Source organism: Fulmarus glacialis, unplaced genomic scaffold, assembly GCF_000690835.1.
Source record: "Fulmarus glacialis isolate BGI_N327 unplaced genomic scaffold, ASM69083v1 scaffold3700, whole genome shotgun sequence".
Taxonomy (NCBI): Eukaryota; Metazoa; Chordata; class Aves; order Procellariiformes; family Procellariidae; genus Fulmarus; species Fulmarus glacialis.
Window position 1 is genome coordinate 62724 of NW_009189524.1, and position 16928 is coordinate 79651.

Below are 16928 nucleotides of genomic sequence, written 5' to 3' on the forward strand. Positions count from 1 at the left end.
TTGCAAAAGTAAAATCCACAACAAGTGGATGAGTTTCTCATGAGTTCTACAAAAATGCTACGTCTTCTCTACTTGGCAGTGATTCAAGAGTTACCAGGAGGCTGTGTTCAGTTCTGATGTATATACCTTGTGAAAAATAAGAAACAGTGCAGAAGATAGCTGTTTGGAAGTTTAAAGGGAAAAAAAAGAAAGCAGGGCTCAGAATTAGAGCACATAAAGCACCTCCTACTGAAAGGGTTCAGAGTGCATCTATGCTTATTTCGTATTTCAGCGGTTAAGGCACTCCCCACAGAAGGTGGAAATTGAACTCATGACACTAGCAGTCTCGGTGGGTGTTGTGGGAGAAAAGGTCATCTCCTATGACCTGAGAAAGGTTTGCAGGGAAGAGTTAAGGCTGTGAGTGTCTTTTTGACATAAGTGCCGAAGATCTGAAGAAGGCTTACATTCATTACCTGAGGGTTTCGTGTTTCCTATGAACCAGAAGAGGCGGCTTCTCACAGTGCTGGATTTTGTGAAGCCATTTTGGACCCCTAATTCTCTGAGAATTGAGAATTGGAGTAATGAGTCCTGTGACCTGGGGCAATGAGTTCCCTGAAACGACAACACCTGAACTGCCAGGCCCTATACACTGGTGAAGGTTGTGATAACTGGAAAACTAATTTTGTGAATTTAACACTTCACCAGTTTTCTAAAGGTTACTTTTTTCCAGAGGAGACCTGCAATGCACTGTAAAATTGGGTGGTTATATAGTTTTGTTCACAGCTGTAAATGCTTTGCAGTGCAGAATGATGCTCGGAGTCAGGTGAGGTGGTTGCACACAGCCTGTTGACGCTGGTGTGTATTAAAGTGCATCCCCTACTCTTCAGTCTGACTAACTGGTGTTGCATGGGAGATGATAGCACAACTAGCCGTGTCAGAACAACGAATGTAAGTGTGACATTTTCCCCGCCAGACTACAGATGAGCGGGTTCGGCTGCTGGACATCCGAGCGAGCAGATGGTACCAGTTCCGTGTGGCAGCTGTGAATGTGCATGGGACGAGAGGCTTCACAGCGCCCAGCAAGCACTTCCGATCCTCAAAAGGTTAGTTTTCATTCGCTGTGTCTGGTGCTCACCTTCCACTCACTCACACATGGAACACAACCTGATCTGCCTACTTTTGTGGCAGAAGGTTTTTAACAGGTGGGTTTTTGGGTAGTTTTGCCACCAGCTTTAGAAATGGTATGAGATTTGTTTGAAGTCGGCAAAGGAATTAAAGGTTAAAGATGTCATTATTCTTTTATCAGTCAGGGGTCTCAACGAATAAACCTCCTTTGAAACATTTTCTGCATGGTTGGTATCAAACAACATGACCCTGACCATGAAACATGAAGGAACTGTGTGTTATTCTGAAAGGTTTCTCTTTTCTTTTTAGTTATGAGAAATAAGTTGCTGCCATATTGAAATATTTTGTTGCCTGTATCTAAATAATTGTAGCAGTATTGTTTTGATGGAACCGTGGGCTCTCTTAATATAACCTTCCCCTTGCTAGCACTAATCATAAGGGCTCAAGAATAAAAAGGGTATAAATGCTAAGTAGCATGGTTCTGTTCATTAGAAAGGCATGCCGGACAATCCGCAAAGTATTGTAGGATTTTTTGCTGCCATTTCTGGTTTTGCAAGGGTTTGGGTAATAAAATAACTTTGAAAATTATTTCTGTACCAGTAAATGGTACTTGAGGGATGGAGGAGATGGAAACGGATCTCCCATCCTGTGAAGTTGCTGGCATTGTCCCTGGTGTGCATTTGACCCATGCGAAGCAGAATTTTCCAGGCTGACTCTCAGGTATACCATAGGAGTTAGCACAGGCCAGAAACTATTCCCGACAGACAGAAGGTCTGGATGTGGTCACCCTCTCTTAAAGGCAGTCTATAATGTGGGCATAGCCAGACCGTGCTAGTTGACTAGTGCCAAAGAATGAGATCTATCCCTCTTCACTGTACTAATAGAGGTAGTTTCTAATAGAAAGACTTGTCTTTGTTTTAGTAGTGACAGAATCTTTACACTGGTATAACGCATACTTCGAGGAATGCATTTCCTCCTCTTTCTGCAGATAGAATTATCTTGCAATACAGGCAGTTGCCATCTATGGGTGCTAGCTTTTAGCTTGCTGTTTGGCCGTAGTCAGTCCTAGAAAACTTATTCTGGATGCAGTTATAGAGGCATGCAAGTGCTTTTGCTGGTATGGATGTGTCCTGGTTTAATTACTTACTGAATAAGTGTACATTAGACTCAATCATTTTTTGCTGCTATAACCACATTTGTGGTAGGAAGGTTGGCTGGCATAGCTATCCCATTACTGATGTGACCACAAACCTTTTCAAGTATAAAAGGAGTATTATTTTAAGAATTTATTACGCTTAAGTAGCACATCATTGCAGTCACATCAAACACACAGTTCCTTCAAGCTGTGTTGAGCTTACTGCAAGGACTCAGCAGCAGCAGCAGCTTTCTCTTTGCTTTTCTTCATGAGTAGCACTTGAGCAGATACAGCACTGTGTTGCTGAATCTGGCACCAACTTTATTTTAAACTCAGATCATTGTCAGTTGTTTTACTGAGTTTGTAAATATTTTCCAACTATTCTACTTGGAACCACTATAACTGCAATTACATAAAGGTATAACATGATATCACTGAGGTTTTGGCTTGAGCGTGACATTTTCAGGCAGGATTTGTATTACTTACCAAAAAATTCATCTCCTACTGAGTGTGCTAGCCACAGGAGTATATTGTTCAAAATACCTACACTGGTAATGAGTATAAGGACATCCATGGTAAGTCATACTGAAGGTCTCTTTAGCTCAGTATCTGACCCCAGCCAAAAGTAGATTTTTGGAGAACAGGATAAGAGCAGGATAAGCACATAGGGATATTTCTTCAGAATAGCCTCCCAGCTGGCAGTGATTTGTGTTTCAGGAGCTTATGGTTTTGAAATGATTACATGTTAGATACCAGAGTCCTCTTTTTCTGTGGTCTCTGCAGCTACCCCTGAAGCACTTGCTCTCCTTGAGTGCTGCTCATGGCTGTCTGGTGGAGGTGGGAGCACTTTTAGGACTTTGTGACAAGGACAGCAGGAGCCAGTAATACCTCTGCGTGTTCTTACCTAATAAACCAAAGTAACGGGATCTTGATAATGGCAGAAAGTATGTAGCCAATGTTGTTCAAAAGGCTTCTATAACCCTCAAAATAACAGTTTTCAAATCTAAACTCCAGCCCTTGGCGGAGAATCGTGAATTGCCAGACAAACAGCAAGGAGTTCAGTCAGCTATCAGCTTTATAGCCAAAATCATCCTACTCTGGCAGCTCATTTGACAGTTTTAGAGGCTTTGGTATTGTCAGTGGTTATTATAAAGATACCATATTCACCAGGTGAAATGTGTAGAAGCGCTAGGTGACACAGATGAAGACGCTGCTAGGTGCTGACTGTCAGGAATGATACTGGGATGCTTCAATCAGTATCTCTTAGCCTCCATGTCCCCGAGCAGGCGCTCATAGTGGTAACAGTTACAGTGTCATATAGACATTTAATTACTATTTTGGAGTTCAGTGGGAAGTGGCAGCCCCTGCCTGGCAGAGAGGCAAGAAACTGCTGCTCAGATGTGCCTAGTTTTTTGAGTGCCAGCATCTACTGGGCCCTGCTGAGCTCCTACAGGCACATTTAACCTCCTGTTTGGAAAAGGAGAGCGGACTTTGACACATCACCTTTGGAAGGTTGCTGACTGTCTGTGCTACGTTTGTGTGAAGTGTGGACACAAATTCACATTAGTTCTTGTACAATTCACCCTGTTGTGCCAAGACCAAGAAAAGATTATTATCTTCGTTGGACTTAACAGAAGTTTTCTTCAAAAAGAAAACCTTTGATCAAGAAACATGACAGCAATTCCTAGGACAGTTTCTCACTCAAGATGCTGAACTTTTACCAATTGCTCATAAGTTATAAAGAATAGCAAATTATTTGGGTTTGGTTTCTCTTTAAAGGAGGACAAAAGTGATATATAATCTGAATCTAGGGAGGAATACGGCACCACAAAGTCTCGGTCACTAAATATTTTAAGCAGTTAAAAAGAACATTCAAAAACATTGCTGCTGTAATTATTTGGAGAGAGAATTTTGTCTGGTTACCACAATACTGTTTTATACTATTTTGTGTTTTTTGCAAATGCAAAAAATGTGATCTCTAAGTAGACCCAGCAAAGTAAGGTTTTGTTTTATTCAAAATAATTTTGTCTTCTGAGCTATGTAATTTCCATTAACTTTTTTATCACTAAATAAAGCTCCTTATTATCCAAATTAGTTTAATTTCCCAGTCATGAAAAAGACAAAAACAAGAAAACAAGAGTATTTTGTCAAGCATTCCAGCTTCCCATTCTTCATCTAGTTGTGTTTTGAGGTTTTATCTACTGCAGGTTTTGATGCTCTTATACTGTAAACATTTGAGGTGAAGCTTTATTAGCTGTTTTACACTGCCTCATGTATTAATTTATGTCATTAATCTGTAAATAATAAATAATCAAAGTGACATAGCTGAGATAATTTATGAAATATTCAGAGCTTAAGCAGAGATTTTTTTTTTTATGCTGTTTATTTCTTGTTTATAAAGGAAATGAAGGGTTTCATGTGCTTCTCTGGCATGGCCCTTCACAGGGAATGAAGTGATGCTTCATTTTGCCAAAATGCGATTCCTAAATTACAAGAAGCACATATTATACTACGCCTATCTGTTTGGAGTAGAGTGGCCAGAAAATGAAGTGAATACTGCACCTAGGAGAGTGGGTTCTTTCCTAGAAGTAGGACTCTCACATATATTTTCAGATTGATACTGTCAGCTAAAATTGTTCAAAACTTTCTGCTATTTTGACAGTGGTTTTCACTTCACTTTTCAGGGTTTTTAAATTGTGTGTGCTTTCCTTTTGATCTTCAACTGAGTGGCAACAATTTGCAATAACAGCAATAAATAAAGCTAACAGAATGCCTGGCAGAACATTTTTGATCCCCAAAGGTACAAATATATTCCTCTTCATATTTTGACTGGGTCTCTCTAAGCTGCTTCATTTTCTCTGGAAGCAGGAGAGAACTGTTCCTGCAATCCAGGAATGAGTCTTCTTGGATGAAAAGCTTCCTGCGCTTTTCTCCTATTAAGCTGGCACTGGATAGCCTAACCCAACTGGCCAGAAGCTGCTCGGCACTAGTAATACAACTTTTAATTTGTTGCATTTGGGTAAGTTTTTAGGCTATTTTTTTTCTAGCTTTTTATGATTTATGGTGAGAATGAACTCTTAGTAACAGACTGCAGTCAACTAGAGGGATCAGTGTTAGGCATTTCCTTATAATGCATTATCTTGCTGGTCTGTAGTTAGGTACTGTGCCATTTTCCGAGACGAAAAGAGGCTATAAGATGAACACAATGAGCCCAAACCATCTGATCCTTCTACCGCTGCTAAAGGTTTTTGTCTTCAACATGAAGGCAGTTGCTAGCATACACAGGATAAATTGTCAAGCAAAAGGAAGCAGACAACATTGTTTTCACAGCACATAAGTACCATGCTGGATGTGATTTCATGCATACATTACTGAGTGTTAGTAAAACCAGAACAGACACCCACTCCCAGCAATAAAATTCTTTCTGTTGCTCCTTTGGGACCAATGATTTTTTTATACTGTTGCACAGCTGGTTTATGTGTGCCATTTCCATTGGGCAAAGCCAGTCCCCCCACTTATGCCTTGGAATTGTTTAATGGTTGGAAACTTGTCTGTAGAGCAGCTTCAGCAGATTTTTAGAGTTGGAAGGTCTAATGTTTAAAAGATAGCAATGGGAGATCCATTTTAAGTCAGAAAAAAAAGCTCTATAAAAAAGGGTTTAAATTAGAGTCAAACTTGCTATCACTTTTACAGCTCAGAATGAGAATTCCGGTTCCAACGTCATTATTTTCTTCTCTGAGATATATTCCAAATCATTTACTGTTTTCATTACAGTTGCCACATTTAAAGCCAAAGGGGATGCATTGCAGCAGCATATGATGTGATTCTTGTGTATAGCTTGCCCATACTGTTTTGTTAAGATTGCAAAATGCTTCCAGATCCTATTGATTGAAAGAATTTTGTAAAATATAAATTGTCTATCACTATGTTTACAAATATGAGTGTGGGAAGATGTGCATTTTGAAATGGTGATGATGTGAGGGTTTTCTTTTTTTCTTTTATTTGCAGCAAGGAATCCTCCCTTTTGGGGACTGGAGACAGAGTTTTGCTTGTGATGGCTAAGTAGCCAGAAAGACAAGAATTTAAGTCCTTTGGGTATACTCAAGCCAGATACAATCCAGACAAATGCAGTACTTACTCCATGTGCTGGAACAGCAGCTTCAGCCTTGATCTAATGAAGCTATCATTTCTAGCAGCGAGAAGTGATTTACTTGTCAGGCTGCTGAGACCAGATTTTTTTTCGGATTTGAGGACAGCTGTCTGTGCCAAATTCTAGTATATATATAATGACTTTTATTTTATTTGAGTTGTAGTATAAACTGCAAAGGAAAAGCTGCAACTAGCATCACTCTTTCTGGAAACCAAAGAATTTGATTTAACACTCAGATAAATTCGTGTATATAAAATTTCAGAACTTTACATTTGAAAAACTGGCAGTAGTTTCCATTCCAGTAATTTAATGTTCATGTATCTGAATTATACATGTGGGCAGTATAATGTGGGCAGTCAGTCAAAGGGATCATAGATATATGAAGCCTAACAGTAGAATGGCTGTTAGCTTTATAGTCAGCAGAATGCCGGTTTCGCTTCATTGTCAGGTTAACAAACACCTTATGTATGTAATCTTTATAATCCAGTACCGGTTATTAGACCTTGAATTATTTCAAAAAACTGCTTTTAATGTCTGCATAGACATAAGCATAACAGAGCACCTTGTAGAAGCATGACTTTTCCATTCAATAATGCAGTAGTGAAGCTTAAAAAAATCGGAAAAACCCAACTAATCTGTTATCTGGTAACTGGCAGGCATGCGTTATGAAGGAGCATGCTCTTATACTTAACAGTTTTTTGGGGTTTGGGGTTTTTTGGGGGTTTGTTTTTTTTGCGAGGGGGCTTTGGAGAGGTCTGTTTTTTTTTTTTTTTGTTGGGTTTTTTTTGGGTTTTGAGGGCAGGGTTTGGGTCGTTTGGGGTTTTTTCCTGTTAATAACAGAGATCACAATATCTTGCCTTGCTGCTATTCCCTCTCACCTATTTGTTTTGCTGGTGAAAGTCAATCCTTTCAAATGAGAGAAAAGATTAATATTCTTGGTTTTTTGGCTTACAAAATAATAGTTCTGTCAGTTGTAATAGTGATGAGTGTCACAGAAGTATATAGAAATAGATGAATGAATTATATAGTTGTATTGAAATACTTAATACGGAATGGATCCTCAGCTGGTATGAAATGCTCGCTAACTGGCTTCATATTTCAGGTAATACACTCCAAATCCAAGAAATATTTTACTGTTGTGTTTCTACAATCAGACAGGGTTTTTTCAGATTATTAAATGCAAAACTGTAATAAATTAAGTTTTGTTCATCTTTGACATCTTACGTCCTTCTAGTTTATTATTTTCTCCAGCTAAGTCTACTAGTTTTAAAAAAGCTCTTCTAGAAAATATGGCACTTTCAAATGTCTCGCCTCTTCATGTTTGTCAACTGCAGATCTCCTTCCTTTCTGTCTTCTGCTGCTATCACCACCACTCTTCCTCCTGTTCAAAGGCATTTTTGTGGATGATGTTTGCGAGGCTTGCAAAAGAGAAACTTTGAAGAAAGGGGGCACTCAGGAAAATGTTTCTGCTATTGCTGTATTATTTCACATGTATATTCCCTTTAAGAGGATGTTCTTTCTTTCCTTAATTGTAGTTACCCAGTGATTTTTAATACAATGTTTACATTCTCCCATAGCAAAGGACAAACACTACTAGGTTTTCCTTTAGATATGGATCAGCGTTTTGTCTGCTGACTGGGCTGTTTCTAGTGAACACAGAAGAAATGCTACTGATAAAGTAATGTTTTCAATAAACTGTGCAATTATAAAAAGTACGGGGTGCAATGCTGGTGCTATAGAAGTCAGAAGAAATGATCTATTGGTTTCAGTATGCACATAGTTCTTTCTCACTGTTTTCTTTTTCTGCTTATGTTACCGGGAAAAATAGGGATGTTTGAAGTTACGTTAAAAGAAAAACAAATTCCTGTGATTCTGAGACATATAAAAGCTCTGTTCTGGTCAATCGCTAACTTTATACAAGGAAAATTACACACAATCTTGCATTCTTATAGGGACAGAAACATTTGAAAAGGAAGAACGTAAATTTGGTCATTTGCTTTTAGACCTGTGAAAAATTGGTGAATAGAACTTTAAAATATTTTTAATTATGTAATACATTTTGTCCAGAGAGCTATTTCATTTAACTTTCAGATTTTTTTTAATGACTCTCAGAGTCTTTTATAGATGCAGAATGAAGACAAACATGTTTTATGGTTAGAATTGTTTTTGCTTATATCTGACCATTTGTGAAGACATTCTCTGAAACATTTTAATTCTATCCAATATGTTATGTATACATAATACATGATGCATAGTACTTCTGGGAAATAACCTGAATAATTCACCTACAGTAATATAATCATGTTGCACTTCAGTTTATAAATGTTTTATTGCCATAATACATTGTCATATAACATAAAAAAACCCCTGACATTTTAAATCAGTGAAGATGAAGGATTTGGGGTTTATGAATCATGATTCTGTTTCTATTTATTGTACCTAAATTTCATTTTATATCTACTTATTTTATTAAACTATAGAAGTAAATGAAAAGTTGTGTTAGAGAACAGTACAAACCATTTAACTAAATTAATCTCTTAAATTTATCCCCTCCAATATAAATAGCTTTGTATACTTTAAGATGGAGTTGTTGGCTACTTCACAGGTAAGGAAATAAGTGTAAGGACAGTGCTTCTCCAAAGCCAGAAAAAAATAAAGGGAACTGGCTTGCAGGCTGATTAAAAAAACGAGTAAGAAAAAATAAGGAATTCTCATTATTTTGAAAATTATGTTAAATTTCCAGAATTCTTAAACTCAAGTATGCTTTGTAACTTTTATAGCCAAAAGTTAGGTTGAATTACATGTGTGAGGAAACAGGGGCATCCATTACTATTTAACTAAAATGTCATGTGTGAGGAAACAGGAGCATCCATTGTTATTTAACCAAGAGTCCTGTTAAATAACAGGAATAAGCCATTATTTCACATCTGCTGATCTTTAAAAAGGAAACACTGTCTTTATTAATTCTGAATGTGTCAGTTTGCATGACCTAAATAGAATTTTTCAGTGAGACCGTTTGTCATAGGGATTATCTGATGAACTTAGTATGCCTGGAAAGTTTATTTAACAGCTCATTTACCATTATAAAAAGATGCAGGTGAACCATGCAGTAAATGAATGCCTGGTGTCCCCTCTGGAAACCTCCAGTTTTATTTCTGGCAAATAAGTGGTGGCTCATTTGGCTAAAAAGTTACATGAAAATGTTTTTTTTTGATCAGAATTTTTTTTCTTGGCTACAGGTTCATAACATGCCTTAATTACTATGAATTTCCTTTATTCTGCTTGATAGCTTTTTTTTTTTTGAATCACACTATTTACTTTTACTTAAATTTTGTTTTTGCAGTTTCGTTATGTTTTAAAAAAAGTAGGAGTTAAAAAGTAGGATTAAGAACTAGGAGTTAGTAAATAGCAAATTGGACTTTCAGAAGCTCAGTTGCAAAATTTCCATTGATTCACATTACTCAGGGCCAGGATATTATACAGTAGGTCCACAAGGAGGACCTAACATTCAATATTGGAAAACGTTCAATATTGGAACCTCTGACTGTCAGGTGTCCTTCTTGACTCTAGGGTGAGCACACAGACAACTGAAGGAATAATATCTCAGTTGATATTGACCAGAAATTAGACTAGAATAGGGAAATAAATCACAGGGGTAGCTAATTGCTTTTTGTTGTTCTAAAAAAACCTTACAGACTTTTATAGACATCATAATATATCATTACATCCTAATTATATTTATTCTAAGGAAGTGTTTATGTCCTACGGTGGTAAATATCAATGCTAGAATTTTGAAGAAAGATTCAACGTGTAGAAACATAATTTTATCATCTGAAAATTGTCTGGCAACACCGAAGAAATATTCAGTGTTTCCACCATACAATTCTGTGATGACTCTACAAGGCCACTTGTAGAACACAAATGTTTTACACTCACTATGTGTTTAAAGTAGTGAATGACAGAAGTAAAACTGATAGTCTAGTACATTTTGATAGAGCTTCGTAATATTTGTGAACTATCAACAGCACAGAATAATGACAAAACTAGGTGCTAACCCATAGTTTTTATTTCAGTAGAACTTGAATTTCTAGGATTTACAAGAAGCCATATCACTTACAGGAAATTTTTGCCTGAATTTTCTTCAGTGTATTGAGAGTGTTTAATCCAGCTCATGTATGCCTGATAAATACATAAAATGAAGATGATCTTTACCTTATTGAAGATGATCTTTACTTTAGAATCTTTTTGTTTGTTTTAAATTCCAGATCCATCTGCTCCACCAGCTCCATCTAATATCAGAATTGCCAATATCAGTGCAAGCAATGATGGGAGTGTAAATGTAATGATTACTTGGGATCTTCCAGAAGAGCCTGATATCCCAGTGCACCACTACAAAGTCTTCTGGAGCTGGACATATAGCAAATATGTAATCCCAGCTAAAAAAAAGAGAAGGAAGATTACCAATGGGGTGAGAAAGAAAATAGTAAATGAGACAGAAATATGGCTTATTTCTGACACAAAATAGAGTATAAGTATAAACTATGTGATAAATTGCAATGATTTCAGCAACTGGTAAAGTAGTGGTCTTAATTTTTAGTATCACCAACCCCATAAACAATTTTGATCTCTCGGTCTCTATCTTTCACTGAACTCAGGGAGAGAAGTAGACTTCTGCCTTAAAATAGATTTTGCAGGAGACAGGAATAGAAAGTTAAATGCTCTTTGTCCTCTAAATTCAGGCTTGTTTTATTAGTGCTTCTTAAAGATACAGTGCTTGTTTTATTTAAAAAGCCTAACATCATCTGTCACATTGTTCTTTCACTATGCAAATAAAACTTGTGACACTATCATATAGAATAAGTCAGTATAGGTCCAAGGAAAAAACAAATCCAAAACTCGTTAAATAAGCTGCTGTACCAAATATCTGACACATTTCCATAGCAGCAAGTTCCTGTAAGTTTCTTGAATGATGTATCAAATATTGCTTTACTGGAAAACTATCTGTTGTGATATCCTTAAGCAGATTGCATATTATTTTAAAGTAGTTAATAAAAATAGAAATCAACTACAGATAACAGGCTGAACTTAATTCTCAGTGCTCTTAATAAATGCATTGTAAGAATTTGTGGGGTTTGGGTTTTTTTTTCATTTTTGTTTTCAGCAGTTGAAACAAATGGAAAATATTGACAAATGTACTGAATGTTGGATTTTAGCTGTCTTCAGACTGTCTCTAGAAAAAGTTTTCAAAATTTCAATTTCAACACAGAAATTGGGGAATAAAAAGTTCAAATTTCTTTGGCTAAAATAATTTTGGCATAAGAAAAAAACTTGTTATATGTAAAAAAAACCCTTTAGTTTTGACCTAAACAACAGGTGTCTGTATTTGCCAAGTAATTGCCAAAATTATGGAAACATCAAGAAGGTTAGTATTTTAAAAATGACACAGAAAGCAGGGTCCAATAAAATACATTTTTTAAAGAAAGTAAATTTTGCTCTGTTGAAATTTATACATGAGTTTTCTTTTCTAATTTCAGGAGAGTAGCGTGCCTAAGATAACAGGCCTGCTTTTAATAAGGGCCTGTGTTTCAGTAATACTATAACTACTTTGTATATTTATTCTCCTCTATTATAGGCCCAAAATTATGTGGTCCTGGAGGGACTCCAACCCAACAGCAACTACAACGTAGAACTGCAGGCAGTAACACGTTGGGGTCAGATACGCCTAAAAAGTGCTAAGGTTTCTCTCCATTTTAGCACGACTCAGGACACCAGGAATAATAGTGAGTAATTGTATTCAAACACCTGAATACTTTATCACTTCTTTATCTGGAATTTGAATGTTTTACATAATGATTTCTCAAATTAAAAAAAATAATTTTCTTAAAGCTTTCTGTTTAATATCATAGTCATCCTGTCTCGGCGAAGTTGAGTAACCTTTTAATGTTAAATTTCTTATCTAAAAATTAGTGACAGTTTTTGCCTCTCTGTCTTAGATCCTACTCACCTGAAATAAACAAATGCAATGAAAATGGAAGCATTTGCATGACTGTGGTGTTAATATATTTTAAATGCAATACAGGTATAAATACTTACTATATTTGTCAGTGGCTGGAATAAAACCGTTTCTGTGTCTTTGTCTTAACTGGACAGTTTTAGCTTGCAATGCTCTTTAAAATCCTGACTATTTTGAGTAGCCCGTTAATTCAGATTCTTGGATCACACAAATATGTATCTACTATGAACTGATACAAAACATCAACTCTTCTATTAGGGAATCTGAAATGTTCCATGCCTGACAAGCAATGAATTCTCAAGAAATTATTGCACACATAGGACCCACATTCAACTTAGAATCTTGAGATCTTTAGATGTCAGGTTATTTCTTGTTAAGATCTTCTTTAAAACTTCACATGCTAAGTAATATAGTTGAAAAGCATATCTGAATCTGAAAGTAAACCATGATTCTTAGTCTTAGTTAAATGCTACTTGTATAATTATAATACAATACCAAGTTACTGCCCCAACTGCTGATGTGTCTCTGATTAACCAATACAGCAAAATTCTGATAATAAGATGTTAAAGAATATAATTTTAAATATCTTGTCCTGACTCCATTTCATTTTCCATCCATTTACATTCTTTTTTTTAAAGTACACTCAAAGTTTAAACTTTACTTGTTGCCATTTTCATAACATAACTGTAATTACTCTCACCCTAACTAATCAATTGCTATTGTTGCTGGACCCTTCTGCAAGCATATTCAGTTTGGATATACATAAAATATTTTAAAGTAGTTGTTAGCTATGACAGACCTTCATGTCTACAGTTGCTTCCCATTTTAATGTACCAAGAAGATAAAATAGACCTAAACTTCATTCTTTTTCCCATGCTAAGCTCACTTTTACTGCCTTTTTGGTCCATCTTAAGAGACAGCAGAGGGCCAAGTTTTCATCTCTTCAATACAATGAGTATTTGCTTGAAATCCATACCAGAATATGAGCTTGAATCTCCACAGTGTGTATACAAGGCAAGTTTGGGTTAAATCCTCAGTGAAACCCAATGTAGGTGAATATGAGTTCTGCCCTTTCCACATTGGCTCTCCTAGATTGCACCTGTGCTTTCTGACATCCCCTAGAAAAGTGACCTAGCTTGCATGATTGTGCATGATATCAAAAGCTTCCTTGAGTTACCACACTTAGTTTTCCTTTCTTTTCTGTATGTACACAGGAGATGTAATAGAAGAAAAACTACGGTGGGAACTGGGTGTTTAATTCCAGTACATTCAGACACTGAGCTCAACTAGAAGCATATCATTGGTGTTTACGAGAGATGTTCTCATTTTGCTGAGTATTTTCCTAAGAATTTTTTGTCGGTTTTTCTTCTCTTTTTTTCTTTTTTTTTTTTTTTCCTTCTGCAAAGCACATTTTGCTAGATAAACAGGCAAAAATTTCCTTTTTTTTTTACACCACCCTCTCCTCCCCGGGTCTTCTTGTCTCTTCTGATTAGAAGTTTCTGTGAAGTTCTGGATCTCAGTGCTAAACTTTAAGGTGTTTAGTTTTCAGTCCAATCATCTTGAGTAGCATTTCACCAGATTACGTCACAGCTCTGAGAAAGAACATGTAACTGAGTTTACTTTACATCAGGTCACAGGAGAAGGCTGGTGCCTGGATTTCACCTGAGTCTGAGGCTGAGCTGTGTGCTGGTAACTGGGATGAAATTCTAGGTGCCATTATACACACCTAGCCAAAGGGACATTGGGCAAGTTGTTAGTTTCGTCTCATTTTACTATGAGAATATCTTTATAAACTTTCCCCTCTTGGGAGCAGGGATAATTAATCAACTGATGTTTGTCAAGCTTTATTGCTAGTCCTGGCATAAGGTCAGAGCATCATAGTCTTTAAACATTATAGTAAATAAAGACTTTCTATATAACAAAAACCCTCTAAACTGAAGCTGAGTAATTAAGATTGGACTATGTCGGTTTTGGTACCATTCTATACTTACTGTGAGAAACCCTTTCACTGGTAGTGCTGTATCAACTCTGCATGGTCTCCCTAATGGTCTGTCTCTCATGGTGTGTATCACCAATGGGTTTGTGTTGGGAGAGGAAGATTTTTGTTTCACTTTTCCCTCTGCAAAACATTGTGTTTTTCAGAATGTGATGCAGGTCACATCTGATTTATTACTTACAAATCCTTTCTCTCAAGTATGTAGTTAATAATTTGCCACTTCCTAATTATTAAATCTTTACTTTTCACTTAGGTGTATTATTGAATTAAATACAGCTTTTTTTGTTAATCTGATGCAAATACTGTCCTCTTAATCAGAACTGATGTATTTGCAAGTGTGCAATGAAAATGCAGTTTGAATCAGCATCACTGCCTTTTCAACTCAAAATATCTAGAAATACTGTCAGCTCTGCGAAATGCTGATGAACTGTTGCCAAACGAAATGCTTGATGAAGGACATCCCGTTACCATTGCTTGTTGGAGGCTAGGCACATAACACCAAGGGAATTGCTCAAAGTTAATCCTGCTCTTACAATGTTTTCCTAAGCATTCACTGTTCACTGTTGGAAACAGGAAAGCGGGCAAGAAAGATCTTTAATCTGACCTGGGTGTTCTCATATGGCATACCAAAGGACTATATTTACTTTGATGTAATAACCACATATGGCACTCTCTGGGTTACAGTCAATGCCGTCCTTGGGTTTTGTGTATATTCAAACACTGCACAAATATAAAGACCAGGAATGATTATACAGAACTACTGCTAGATACTGTGCCTGTTTAAAAAGTCAATGATGTGTTAACATTTCTTGTTCTTGGGGATATAAGTACGCTCCCTTTCCTTATTATTATTTTGAAAATTTACAGAGCATTTTCATATTAAAATATATTTATCTTTTTCTCTCTCTGTCCAAAATATTTTTTTGACTGAATGTCAAACAAATTATATGCTTTTCAACCATTATGGGCAGTTTGTTCTTTATATTAATTTCATTTAAGTAACACACAGAAATAAGATAGTTTGGATTAAAGATAGTATTATTTTCTGAATTTCAGCACTGTTAACATAGTCATTATACGGCATTGTACTTAAATAAATAATTCCTGATTGTTCTGTGTATTGCAGAGGAACAGACATCTTCTGCTGGAAAACCCCAAAAAGGACTGGTAGATCCCTACCCAACATTTCAAAGAAGAAAACCCACTCGTTTTCTTAAAATTGGAACTCCTTTCTATCAGGACAATCAACTTCAGGTCAAAGTCTACTGGAAGAAGACAGGTTTGTCAAATTTTTATTTTACTATTTTTTCTAAGGAGGAACTCTCATCAACTTCCTCAAAGTTGTAGAACATTGATACAATATAATGAACCTTGTACAATCGTTCAAAGTTAAATCCTACACCCATCCTTCCTTCCCTTCACCTTCATATTAGAGTGAAACATTGCCTCTCCTCTTCGTATTATGGGTGTGTAAATGTCTGGCAGAGGGAAGTGACGTGAATCAGCTATCCAAAAATAGTCAGTCATGTTGGGATACTGAATCTTCCCAGAGCTGAGATAATTTTTATTTTGGTGGAAATTGCTTCTCTAAAGTTTTAAATAGGGAAATGAAGGAAGCAGAATGTTCAACAGAGATTTTGTGGCTATGAATGTTGTCTCCCTGGAGTGTGGTTGGAGGATCTCAAGCACGTACAGTTCCAGGGTGGATTTTCAGCTGATGCCACTGCAGTATCACTTGTTGGACTTGTCACTTGAGAAATGAGTCAGGAAATGGAAGTGCATGGAGATCATGCAGTGGTGTCACGAAAACTAAACTGTAGTTTGAACCACAAAATATAGAGTTATACTGGCTCATCTTAAGGCCACAATAGGCTTTATGCCAAACTTTGTCAGTCACCTTGAATTACAACAGGATGAATAGTTGGCCACAACCACTGGAAAAATTTTTAAGTTGGTTTTCTACTAGGCTGCATGCACCCTTCTGTTTTTCGGAAAAATCTAACAACAATTTTGTGTTTAAGTCTTCCAGCCTAAGGGAAAATGCCATAAATTTTAAGTGTCTAATCAGATTCAGAAATCAAAAAAGGGGTTTTCCTTTCTTGCCCTCTAGGAGCATATAGGTTGTTACACATTGCTCCAGCTTAGCCATAACAGGTTCATATGCTGTTATTTGAAAGTGTGCTAACACTGTTAGTGTCTTAACTTGGAGCAATCTATATATGTAGCAGTAGCACATGTATAAAATCCATTCAATTTTTGTGTTTGAAATGAAGGGCTACAAAATGGATAATCACCTTTGCTTCTGGAATTTTTCAAAGAATTTTAGAAATATTTAAGCTCTTTTGAGTTTAGCTGTATGCAGCACCACCCTGAACAAGAAAAGGCTATATAACCATTCAATTATGCTGTATAACATAAGAATAAGTCACACAGGATGGTGAAGATTGTGAGCGGTATCTTTTGCTTAAAAAGTGCCTGCCTGTTTGAATGGTTACCTTTCTAGCCCTGCTATAGCAAATACTTTCAAATC

The 16928-nt window shown here is 36.5% G+C and overlaps 1 protein-coding gene across 1 annotated transcript in view; it reads left to right on the top strand.

Moving 5' to 3' along the window:
* LOC104069649 (anosmin-1) overlaps positions 1–15745 on the top strand; it is a gene marked incomplete at its 5' end in the record, with an annotated part of 30726 nt that extends 14981 nt beyond the window's left edge. The window contains 4 exons of the mRNA XM_009582368.1: positions 953–1082; positions 10655–10857; positions 12022–12169; positions 15525–15745. Coding sequence (XP_009580663.1) covers positions 953–1082; positions 10655–10857; positions 12022–12169; positions 15525–15745 — 702 coding nt within the window. The remainder of the gene's footprint in view (positions 1–952; positions 1083–10654; positions 10858–12021; positions 12170–15524) is intronic.
* Positions 15746–16928: the final 1183 nt, after the last annotated feature.